General features: G+C 32.4%; 1 protein-coding gene across 26 annotated transcripts in view; it reads left to right on the top strand.

Annotated features, from left to right (window-relative positions):
* The window catches only part of MIER1 (MIER1 transcriptional regulator), a 58,316-nt gene that overhangs the window by 36,231 nt on the left and 9,206 nt on the right, over nucleotides 1-12,879 (top strand). For 21 of the 26 annotated variants that reach the window (XM_035716964.2, XM_049110302.1, XM_049110300.1 and 18 more), the window contains 6 exons: nucleotides 450-522; nucleotides 6,657-6,808; nucleotides 7,736-7,817; nucleotides 8,938-9,032; nucleotides 10,498-10,605; nucleotides 11,937-12,064. In XM_035716964.2, the coding sequence (XP_035572857.2) occupies nucleotides 450-522; nucleotides 6,657-6,808; nucleotides 7,736-7,817; nucleotides 8,938-9,032; nucleotides 10,498-10,605; nucleotides 11,937-12,064 (638 nt within the window). The remainder of the gene's footprint in view (nucleotides 1-449; nucleotides 523-6,656; nucleotides 6,809-7,735; nucleotides 7,818-8,937; nucleotides 9,033-10,497; nucleotides 10,606-11,936; nucleotides 12,065-12,879) is intronic. The other 5 variants (XM_025428051.3, XM_025428041.3, XM_025428055.3 and 2 more) reach the window with 1 other exon arrangement.

The following is a 12,879-nucleotide window of genomic DNA, read 5'->3' as shown; positions in this document are numbered from 1 at the left end:
AGGTCTCAGGTGGAACTTGAGTATTTACATTTCTAACAATTTCCCAGGTGACTCTGATAATGCTGACCCAGGGTTTATAGTTTAGAGTGTAAATATCTTAAAATAGCTGAATTTAATTTTGTTTTTCAGGGTGTTTGCAGTTATCTTATTAATTGAATTATAAGAATTCATTTTTATTTCTTTTTCTCCATATTTTGAAGTAAAGCTCGTATTCATTGTGTATATTGCATTACCCATTATTACTAATGTTTTCATCCAATCATATCCAAGCCCTTATCTATTGTTAACTCATTCATCCTCACAATACTCCTCTGAGGTAGTTAATTGGTTGTATCTTTTATGACTGAGAAACCATGAACACTTTACCCAGGAAAATGGTTAAGCTAAAAAATGGATATAAAATCTGTGTTACTGGGTCTTACCTAGTGTGTTATGTTATTTTTAAATAGGAGATTATGGTGGGCTCCATGTTTCAAGCAGAGATTCCAGTCGGCATTTGTAGATACAAAGAAAATGAAAAAGGTGGGTTATTAGTAAAGTTACAAAGCTTAAATTCATGCTTTCGAAGTGATGAACTGTTACTTTATAGGGAATAAGACATGATAGTTTGTTACCTTACTGATTTATGAAAGAGGACCCTTCATTATTTCTATAAGAAGATACATGTTTTTTGTTTTTCCAGTTTCATCCATAGAAATCTAGCAAGAAAAAAAAAATGAATGCCTTTTTTTCCTTTTTTTTTGAATGCCTTTTTGATACTGAGTTAAAACATCTCAGCTTTTAATTTTTTTCATATATAAAATACTCTGAATATACTTTTTTTTGTAACGTATAATTTAAATTTAAAAGGTTATTTTTTGTTTGGTGAAGCTATTAGGTTTAAAAAAAGTCAAGCAAACAAAAATATAAAAAGCTTTAAGTGTTAAAACTTTCAGTATTACTAAAATTGAGTACTTTGATATTTGTTATTTGTAAAATAATTTGGGAAAACGTCTGTGCTTAAATTTGTAAATAATTTTTTCCCATCATTTTATCTGAGAATTGTAAGGTAAGTCATAAATACTTAAACTTCAAGTAACATAATATACTTAAGGACTTAAATCTGTTTCAGATTATTCATTTTGGATGATTTCCAGAAATGTGTGTTTCTAATGAGTTCATGTGTAGTATGAGATCACTCAATGCTAGAAATTTTTCTTCCATTTCTTTTTATTTCAGTTGTCTTCTTCACCTTTCAGTTTACATATGCAGAGCCTTTCAGAGTTGTAGAATTCTTTTGCTTCTCTTTTAGTATTCTCTCTAAAAACTTCTTTTAGGGCAGCCCAGGTGGCTCAACGGTTTAGCACCGCCTTCAGCCTAGGGTGTGATCCTGGAGTTCCGGGATCAAGTCCCACGTCAGGCTTCCTGCATGAAGCCTGCTTCTCCCTCTGCCTGTGTCTCTGCCTCTCTCTGTCTCTGTCTCTCATGAATAAATAAATCTTTAAAAAAAAATTTCTTTATATATTAAGTATGTACCTGCTTTCAGGGCAAGCAGTAGACAAGAGGCAATTAAGGGAACACCACAGGCCAATAAATTCTAGTGACGCAAAAATGTTTTATCATACCAGTAATAATTGTGCTCACTTTCAAGTTAATTCCTGCAATATACAGGAATGTTAAAGGTGTCAGTATGGAGTGACATTTTATATAGTGAAATCCTGTACATATGTTTTGTTCTGAATACATTGTAATGTGTGCAAAAATAAGTGAACCATTGGCATTTGTATTTATATTTGTAATTGAATTTTGAATGCTATGCTTTGCTTATATGCTATATAATGATCAGTGCATTTTCACCATTGAGTTCTTTCTCCAACTTAAAGAACTGAAAGTTAAACATTACTTCTAATAAATTAATTTTTTTTAAGTTCTGACTGAAAAATAATAGGTCTGTTCTAGAAAATTTTGTGTTTTGTAGGTGGATAGGAAAATATCTTTGTTTTATATGTGGCAGGTGAGTGTTAGAGCTTTTAAAGATAGTTTTACTTACATCTTTTTTTTTTACTTATATCTTAATGTATTTTAATACATGTTTATATTGTCATATCACTAAATTATCATGATCTCTAATATCAGTGTTTTAAATTTTGGCTTAATGCTTTCAGTTTTATTATAATTTTAAAAAGCAATTATATGTAGTTTTTTTCCAGGAAAGTTGATTTATGAAGCTTTCTCATTGTGTGAACTTAAAGCATTTTAGATTGTGTGAGAATCAACGTAGATTTAGTAGAGTGATACTGTGTTGGAGGGGTCACTGTGATAGAGGGACTTTCCTCAGTTTTGTATTTCTAGGAATTCTAACTTTTGTCATAATACTCAGAATTTGTCACCACTTAGGGTACCCTCCTGTGAAACTTAGGTAAACTACACCCTTAGAAAAAAACTGTCAAAAGGATACTGATGGATTAGTACATTCTTTCCCTTACAGGATAAAGTTTGCAAGATATTTTTCATTGGTTTGGTGAGCACACATTCAAAAGGGAGAGCATTTGGTTTGAGTGATTTTGATAAAAATGCCACTAAACTAAGATATCTTATGTCTTCACTGTAGGAATTATTTGACAAGTGGATTACAATTTTTTCATTGATACAAGGCAAACCTATTACTGAGTATCCTGGAGAGACACTGATAAGTTTTTTCTCCCTCTGATATCTGATTTCTTTTTTACTAGGCTCCATGCAGCTTATATATTCTTCATCAGTTAACACTTCTGTTTCAGTTATATAAACAAGATTTGTTTATATATGTGTTCAAGTCCTTTTCCTTTGAAACTTTATCTATTATTACACAATCTCAACTACTGTTAACATTTTCTTAAATTTATGTAAATTAGCACTTACACTCAGCACAGTGTATTATAATCATTTGTTTATTCATTTTTATATTCTTAATACCTAGTATGATTTATTACATAGGTACTCAGTAAACATTTGGTGGTTGAGTTTTTAGGTAGGTACAGAATAATGTTAACAGAACTGATATGGAGTCAGTAAACTTTGATCAGTTCATAGGCATTTGGCCTTGGACATATTTACGTAACTTTTTCTCCTCATCTATAAAATAGCTGTAAGAGTGTTTATTTACAGAGCCTTTCATAAGGATTTGCATGTGGTATTTTTATGTGTAGTTTTAACAGCATGGTGTATGGTGCATAGTAAGTGCTCAGTGAGTGGCCTTAATGTTCACTGGATGATTAATCCTATCCATTATGTTTAGGTTTTATTACTCAGATTTTCAGAAAGCATCCGTTTATGCTGTTTTACTTACAAGTGGTAAAAACCCAGTTCAGTTAGCTTCAGCAAAAAAGAATTTACCTGATTGTTTAACAAAGGTTCTGTGTGGCTTCAAATATAACTGGATTTGGGGTTGTTATTATTATATCAACTGTTCTTGTGATAAGACTGAATTAAATGCTGGTGAACATCTTAAAACGTAGAGGGCTGCTATCACTGCCCCACGCCCTACCCCCACCCGATAATTATTTACCCAAAGTGTCAGTACTGCTGAGATTGAGAACCCTGAACTAGACTGACTGAGAATTAGTTAGTCTACTTATAGGGATAAAGGTCAAAGGAAGGAGCTAAGGTACTTACCTAATTTTGATGCTTGCATGGTAGAATTTTAGAGTAAGGAAATGATGGCTAGAAATTAGGAAGTAGTGAATAGCAAAGGACCATGTAAATTGTTTCTAATGAACATGTGAAAAATTACTGATTGTTACTGAGAAATGTACACATATTATCTTTAGTTGATGATAATATTGTTGAAAAGGCAGTTCATTTAGCCTGTATTTAGAAAAGCTCTGTTAGACAACTTAAAATGTAGGTCATTCATTAATCACAGTGTGACTTTTAAAGAATGTGGGAATTTTTGTTGTAAACTTCATTATCATACCATAACTAATTATGCATTTTTAGCCTCATAAAGTATTGATTAGATTGAATTTTTATTTAAGGTATTAAAAGTGGAATAACACTTTTTTTCTTAAAACTGAAAGTTAATAAATTTATTCATTGGGAATTAATTTCCCAGATTGCTGAAGTTTGTGGTTTTTTGATGGTGGTTTCTCAGGTATCTACATTAGTACCTCCCACTACCCACACACCCAGTGAACTTTGTTAAATTATTTTGACAACCCATTTTGTTTATTTGACAAATTTAATTTGTTACTTACAATGCCATAGTAAGCACTTTCCTAGCTAACTTATGTTAATACACTAAGTATGCTCCTGTCTGCAGAGCTCTCACTTACTTAGAATCACAGGTTAGGTTGTATCCACCATTATATATTTGTGGTTGCTTTTTAAAGATTGTAATGTTTAGGCTTCATAATTCATTTAGAAATAGTTTCAGAAGATGCTCTTACATTTCAATAATTGTGATCTTTCAAAATCCATCATGTAATTACAAAATCATTTAATAAAGGGTATTTGTTTCTTTTTGTTGCTTTTATAGTTTTTATATTTTACTTATAGATGTTATTTCTCATGTATTTTAGTATGTTTTACCATAGTGATGTTCTTCTGATTTCTTGGCATTTAGTTGTTCTACAACAGACATTTAATAAAAATCCATGGTGGTGCCTGTTTTATCTAGATCATAGTCAAAACTCATATTTTATTTAGAGTGAAACAAGTGGAAAATAATTTGGTCTATCTCTGGAACCAGTAAAGGCAATGTGGTTTATTCTCTGTGGTAATACTAGTTGTTCTCATCCATGGTTATTTTTTAGTATGTTGTAATTGTATAAAATGAGATGTGTTCTCAGGGTCAGCCTGTCTGGCTGTCTTGTTACAGTTCGGGGTCTGGCTTATCACTTAGCGCCATCTGCTGTTTGTGTACTTACTTTAAATATCCCTGCATCCTTTGGCTACCTAAAACTTACAGAATGATTCCAGAAATATCTTCCAGGTCATTTGTGCTTATTTCATAGGCACAACATAGGGATATTTAAATGGGAGAACACAAGGACTCAGAGATCACCTTCCATGATTCTTAGGGTTTCCTTTGTAAGACCTTGTTCACCTTCCACCCATCAGTCTGAAGAACACGAAAACTATTCCCCCCCCCCCCTTTGGTGAACAGAGGCTAAGCAGAGAACAAAAATCAGTAGTGTATCCAAATTCACTTTATCTTGACATTTTTATTGTATTTACAATTTAAAGTTTGACTAAGATTATGTTACCAGGTTAGAAAAGGAATGAGATTTACTAATGAAGATTTTCTAGAGATTGTCCTTGTACTTTAAAGAAGAATGTATCTGTTTTGGGGAACAGAAAGATAGAAGGATATTTTAAAGTGTATATGTGTAGTGGTGGTGGAGTGTGAGACAAGGTAATTTATATGAAAATACCTAACATAGCGCCTGATACATAGGAGATGCTTAGTTAGCTGTTTATTCCTTTTTCATAACACAGGAACTTTGGTGCTGTCAGTTAGCCTCTATCTCTTAAATTCACATTTTTTCTTTAGCTGGCCCTCTTCCTGTTGTCATTTAAGTAACTGCCTCCCATGTTTAAAACCAACAAAACCAGAAACTTTCTTCTGGATGTTACCCCATCTCCTCTCTTGAAGCTGAACTTTTCAGAAGTCCTCTGCTTTCTTTCTTCTCCTTCCATTTACTCTTCAGTCATCTCCAGTGTGGCCTTGGCTTCTGTCTCTGCACAGAAGCAGCTCTGAAACCTCCTCCTCCTTGTTAGTACATCCAACATACCTATTTCAGTTTTCATATTGGCCATTTAACAGCATTGAACCAGTCTAGTACTCCTTGGAACATCTTCTTCACCTAGCTGCAATGGTGCCACATTTCTTGTATTTTTTTCTGTCTTGTGACTGTTCCTTAATTTTATCTATGTTTCCGTCATCTTTCACTTAGAATCACATAAGGCTCTCTCATCTTAGGTTTTCCTCCTTTCCTTTCACTTTGTAAATCATGATGGGATTTAGGCTTTAGTCTTATTATAATGGGAATTCTGATGAAAGCTACATGCTTTTTTTAAAAAAGGAAAGACTTTTGTTTTATGAAAATAATTTATGTTCATTATAATACATTTTTAAGTTTCATAGAAGAATACATAAAAGTAAGAAAAATTACCCCAAATCTTACCAAGTAATAAACAGTGTTGACATTTGGTGAGCATTCTTATAGATATCTTACATCAAAAATTATTATTATAGGTAACATCCATTGAACCTTAATATATGCCAAAATTGTTCTAAAGTGGTATAAATCTTTACAACTCTATGTGATAGTGTTTTTATCCTCATTTTGCAGGTGGGGCAGAGAGCAGGTCATACTGTATGCCCAGGGTCATATAGGTAGTGAGTGGTGGTGGTACTATTCAAACCAAGAAATCTTGGAGTTGGTAAAATCAAGCTAAGTCATTTTAGCTTGTGATAAGAGCTATCAAGTGGTATCACTCTCTTTAGATTGCTTAAATTGCTAAGGCTATAAATATGGCCCAAGAACAAAGGTGGGCAAGTATTAGGACCACACTTTACCTCTCAGTTCTCAACATTTTGGCTCTTAAGTATGAGTTATTCATTCAATGATAGTGGTTTGACACAAACTTGAACAATTTTTGGCTTTTTTTAACGTTATGTTTTACTACTTTAGTATATGAAAACGATGATCAGCTCCTGTGGGATCCTGAGTACTTACCAGAAGATAAAGTGATTGTATTTCTTAAGGATGCATCTAGAAGAACAGGTGATGAGAAAGGTGTAGAAGCAATTCCTGAAGGATCTCACATAAAAGACAATGAACAGGTACATGAGTAAGAAATAACTATTTCATTATGGAATGAGTAAGTCACAGGAATGAAAGGGACAGCATAGGGAATGTAGTCAGTGGTGTTCTAATAGCCTTGTATGGTGACTCTTGTGAGCATAGCGTAATGTGTACAGTTGTTCAGGCACTGTATTGTAGACTTGGAACTAATATAATACTGTTCTATACTATAGTTCAATTTAAAAAAAGAAATAACTAAAAATTTTCCCTAAATAACCATATATATTTGTATATTATAGATTTACATTTATAGAGGCAAATGCTCTCACATTATTCTATACCGTATACCAAAATTGCTATACTGTCATCTGTGGGGAATCTGAAATAGCTAGCATGCACACTCACTTCATTAATATCATTTCAGCCAAAAAAAAAAAAAAAAAAAAAACTCCTTTTGCCTGTGTATATACTTATTAGGATTTTTGAAGTTCCGTTGGATGTCCCTAAGAACCTGTGGATGTCATCAACTTGGGAATACATATCTGGAATAATGTTATCAGGGATATATGATAGACTAATGCCTACCATGAACCTGATAACAGCCTTTTTTTTTTTTTTTTTTGCCTTTTATCATCAATGCTTTGCTTTTCTGATTTAAATTTGAATGGAACAGCAAAAAGCCAAAAAGAAGGGATTTGTGATTTTTATAAAATAGTTTCTTTTCATTTTTAAATTTCTGAGCTAGTATGCCTGCCAAGTTAAGAGTATTAGCTTATCCTGTTTTCTAAGTATTTAGACACTAATTATCAGGATTGAATTTGTTTTTCTGTAGTGCTCTGTGTGTTGCATTCACTAGAATTATTTGTTGTCCAAACATTGGATTCAGGAAGAGCTTTTACTTTCTTAAGAAATTGTAGCCTTGAACTTTGTGAAGAGTCACATACTGAACCATTTTATTTTTCTAGGCATTATATGAATTGGTTAAATGCAATTTTGACACAGAAGAAGCATTGAGAAGATTAAGATTTAATGTAAAAGCAGCTAGAGGTAAGCATAAAAAATGTATTACATTTTTATTTGGTTTCATGACTTAGCAGAAATTTAATAAACTTTAGATCTCCAATCTACATAGTTATCTACATAGTTATATCCTAAGCTTAATAATCCTGATCTTTCTGAGTTCAGTAAGTACTTGCTGAGTGACAAATAACTTGTGACTTTTTAAATAACTTATATATAACAAGCATTATGGGAAAGTAAGGCCACTACAATAAAAATACATGATGGATTTCAATTTCAGGGCATTTTTATTAAATATTTTCTTATTTGATCTTGCTAATAATAGTCCTATGAACTCTAGAATGTGACAGTTTCTACCTTACTTTCAGAATGATGAGACTGAGATCTCTGAACTGAAATACCTTTGCTGAGGCAAACATAATTTATAAGTAATGAAGCCATTACTAAAATCAATCCAGTTTTTAATTTTTTTTAGTCTAAAATGGCTCTCACCCTACTTCACTAAGAACACTGTTTATGTATCATTACATAGCAAACAATTCAACAAAAATTGGAGGACCTGCTAAGCTCTGAGGACATAATTATAAACATAATTATAAACCCCTGCCCTCATTGGTGCTTAGAGCCTAGGTTAGGGAAGCTGAGAAATAGTTACGAGTTCTTCTAAGGAGAATTAGAGGGTATAACTCAAATTTATTGCAGTAGGACTTAACCTAATTTGGGGGAAGAGTGAGGCTTTTAGGGAAAGTTTATAGAACAAAGTGATATTTTTGCTGGGCTGTAAACAAATGAGGTAGGTGAAAAGAGAGTAAGGCAGAAAATGATTATAGGCAAAGGGAATAATAGCATCACAAAGTCTAAAGTGAGAAAGAACCTAGTGAATTTAAGGAAATGTAAGGTGGCTAGTATAGTTAGACCATAAAGGAGAAAATGATCCAAGTTGAGGTTGGAGAATTAGGGATCAAATCACCCAAAATTTTATTAAATACAGAGTTTTTGTCACTTCATCTTTTGCAGCCATCAATAATAGAGCTCAGGAGTAAAATACTTCCCTTATTGTTATTAGAAACTTACATTTTTATTTATAACTTTATGTATAATATTTAGGAAAATATTGCTTTAACAGTTTTCTCTCCCGTTTTATCAGAGGAATTATCTGTTTGGACAGAAGAAGAATGTAGAAATTTTGAACAAGGGCTGAAGGCCTATGGGAAGGATTTTCATTTGATTCAGGCTAATAAAGTAAGTAATGATAAAATGTTCTCTCATTTATAAAAAGATAGTTAACCTAGATCATTTTATATCTTAATTACTTCCTAATGTTAAAGATTCTATAATAAATGTTTTAATACATTGGTTTTTCAGGAATTATAAGCATACCTAGACTTCCTGGCATATGATATTGAAGCCTTTAAGAATTGGACTGCTATGCAAACATATTAATCAACTTCTGGGTGGGATGTTTGTATACAATGTAATTACTTAAAGCTGTTTTCCACAAACTTGTGACATTTTTTAAAGGACTGGGCTTTAAAATAATCTTGAAACTTTAAAACATTTTTAATATGACAATATTTACAATTAAAATTTCTTTTACATTTAAGTCCTGAGTGTCTAAAATCAGACACTCAGTATTTAATTTGGTTTTAATTAAGATTTAATTTTCTAGAAGACTATCTCAATAAATCAGCTTTATATTATACATTATAATTTTATAATTTGACAATTTTATTTAACATGACTCATTTATCATTCCATATTGATAATATCAATTATAATGTCAGCGTATGCCAAAAAGAACTTCGTAATTACTTGCAGGTTTATTTTTAGGTTTAATTCTCTTTAACACTAAAATCAGGTAAGATTTTTAATAGTAATTGTATAATTCTATAGAATAGAAAAATGTATTGTCTGTGGGAAATTAGGATGTGCAAAATTAAAATCTCAGTTTAAATGGAGGAAATTAAGTAATTTCTAGGCTTATATAAATATAACAATTTTAGTGAAAAGAAATGACAAGGAACTTGGCTTTCCATGTTTCCGTAAAGATAGTATCTGAGTTTTGAGTGATGGCTTGTCTAGGATGGGGTTGACTGAGTTCTAAATAGTCTGTCATCACATTCTTCTTTTTATACCTCTAGATGTAATTGGATGGTGTCTACTTAATTTGTTTCAACATATTTAACTATTTTTATGTTCTATAAATAGTTGCTTATAAATCCTGTGAGCTTATTTTTCTTATTTTTGTTGTGCATTACCTAGTTTGCTTTTTTTTTTTTTTTTTTTTTTTTTTAAGAGAGAGAGAGAGTGTAGGGGTAGGGGAGCAGAGAGTGAGAGAGAGAATCTTAAGCAGGCTCCATGCCCAGCACGAAGTTTGCCATGGGGCTTGATCCCACAACCCTAAGATCATGACCTGAGCTGAAATCAAGAGTTCAACCAGCTGAGCCACCCGAGCATCCCTAAGTAGTTTACTCTTGATTATCTTCATTTTGATAGTTGACATCAAATATAACTACTAAGAGAAATTTTAAGTCTTAGCATTGGTGTTAAAAGTGTGTCCTACCCCTTAGTGTTGTGTCCAAACCATCTGATCACCTCTAACATAAGGGAATATTCTGTGAAAATAGTGCATTATACTAATGATTAAACATGTATGTTTCTGACCGTAAAAAACAAAAAAATTACATTGTTTCATTGTTGAATGGAGCAACATTTTGGGATAAAAGAGTTTTCTAGCACTGCTGCTTGGATTCAAACACTGTTGACCAAACCATGCTGGATTATCTATGGAGGGGACTCCTGGAGTGATAAGCTGGTAAGATAGCTCTTAGCAATAAGAAACCCCTGAACACCCCACCAAAAGCCCTTTTAGGGAATAAGAACTTAATAGGTGACTTGAAGTGACTAGCCAAAAAAGTGTTTAACATAATATTGGAAGTAAGACCTTGATTTCTTTATAAATATTTGAGATGGTGATATTTCAGTATTAGAGAAGTCACCTGACCCATCTATGTAATTTACTAGTTACAATGAACAAAAAGAGGGCAGTTATTCTTTAAGAAGGAGAATTAAGACTTTGTTTTTATACCCAGAATTGAAGTTTGGATCTTAGTCATGAGTTCTACTATGTAGGCTTGCTTTATAGAAGATTTTTCATAAGACTGTTAATGTTGCATGCCCCAAAATAGCTTTCCAGTTTTCCATAATAAGATTGTAAAGGAGGAAAAAAAAGGAGTTTGACTTTATTTCTTTAAAAAAGCCTTGAAAATCAGCTTTCAGTCTTAGAGCAACATGGGCCAGATTTGTAAAGTGCAAGCATAAGGGAAGAAAGAAAAATGTATGTCAGGTATTGAAATGAAGATGTCATCAAATTGACTTTGGGTGCAATCCGTCTCACAGGATACCTCCTTCAAGATTAGAAATTTATGGTTTTAAAGTAATATGGCCTAGCATCCCAGCACTCATGCAGATAGCTTTTTTCTTTTGAACTCCCTGTACTTTATTATATACATCAACCCTACCAGTTCTCTAAGCTAAGTAGCAAAAAGAGGGATGTTGTCTACATCATTTGCCAGTCCCCTTGGTGTTGAATGTCTGTGGAAGGGGAGCAGTTTATTCACACAAATAGGTATAGCACAGTTACTGGAGTAACTTAGTAAACAACAAATTAGCAGTGGCATTATTATTATACTTTTCAACTCACTATAGAGTATTTTCAGCCTTTCTAGAAAGTCTGGATCACCAGTGGGACTACTAAGAGAATCTTCTAAAAGGAAATTTAAAGGTAGACTCCCTAGGTACCTTGTGAGTAAAAGTATTTGCAAACTGTTTATAACACTAATTTTAACTCAAATGCCACTTCCAGATATTTTCGATAGAAGAGTGTTTATAGTAAATTAAGATGATAGTTTTTTAAAAAGCATAATGTTAAATATCTGAAGACTTGTTGCCAATGTATGATTTCTCTCCATGAGAGTTCGGAAAGAGCAGTTTTTAACAAAGCTGCTGCATGTTGTATTTTATACAGAGTATTATATATATTACTTACGGTACATAAAAACTTGTTTTCAGACCTCAAATATTTTTCATGAAATAACTCCTTTAAGGAGGAGATGATTCTTAAAAACAAGTGTTTGTTTCTTATAGGTTCGAACAAGGTCAGTTGGTGAATGTGTAGCATTCTATTATATGTGGAAAAAATCTGAACGTTACGATTTCTTTGCTCAGCAAACACGATTTGGAAAAAAGAAATATAATCTTCATCCTGGTGTAACGTGAGTTTATTTTTTCTGTTGAGTCATTAATTTTTGCTCTTGAATTTCTCTTAAGAAAATTGTAATTTTCAGAATCTTCCTTTTTCAGTAGGGTAAGAGTTTACATTAGTTTTATCCATTTGTAGACATATTGTCATAGGGCATTTAGACTTTTCAGTGTCTTATGAAACAAATTACAATTCATATTGCTTGAGACAATAAATACATCAAAGCAAGTACTTTAATTTCTATTCCATTCAGAATAAGCACATAGTTTTAATCTAGTAATACTTATGAGCACAGTGAGAATAGGAAAGAGACTCTTTTCAAAAGCTATAGGGCTGGTATGCCTAATAGAGGCCCTTTAAGAAGGAATGGAAATTAGTATTTTTCTTTGTCCAGTCTACTTTTGATCACAGGAAGTAAAATAAGATTTGGGTATAGATGATATAAAAGAAAAGACCATAGAAATAATGAATCAGGTCAAATTTCATTTTCATTTTTGTTACAGGGTTTTTTAAAGAGGAAAGAACATGTCCATGATGACTTTTTTTTCCCTAGATTTCCTGAAACCTTTCCTCTAACTGAAATATTTAATAATTAGTCCTGCAACTTTAGCTTACTCCCAGTGAAATATGGAGTGTGGGTTGTTATTATATGTAGTCTTCACGCAAAATGCCTTGTATGCTGTATCAGTTCCCAAGCACCAAAATCTCTTAGCTTCATTTAGTCTAGCTTTGGGAAAAAAAACTATCCCCGCTAAGTACATAGAGTATTGAATAAACCACACCCTTCAATCTCGTCTCTCTTTGAGTTGCTCTAAAATGCTGATGAGT

This window comes from Canis lupus, chromosome 5 (assembly GCF_003254725.2).
Source record: "Canis lupus dingo isolate Sandy chromosome 5, ASM325472v2, whole genome shotgun sequence".
NCBI classification, from domain to species: Eukaryota; Metazoa; Chordata; class Mammalia; order Carnivora; family Canidae; genus Canis; species Canis lupus.
This window is presented reverse-complemented; position numbering and strand designations above follow the sequence as displayed.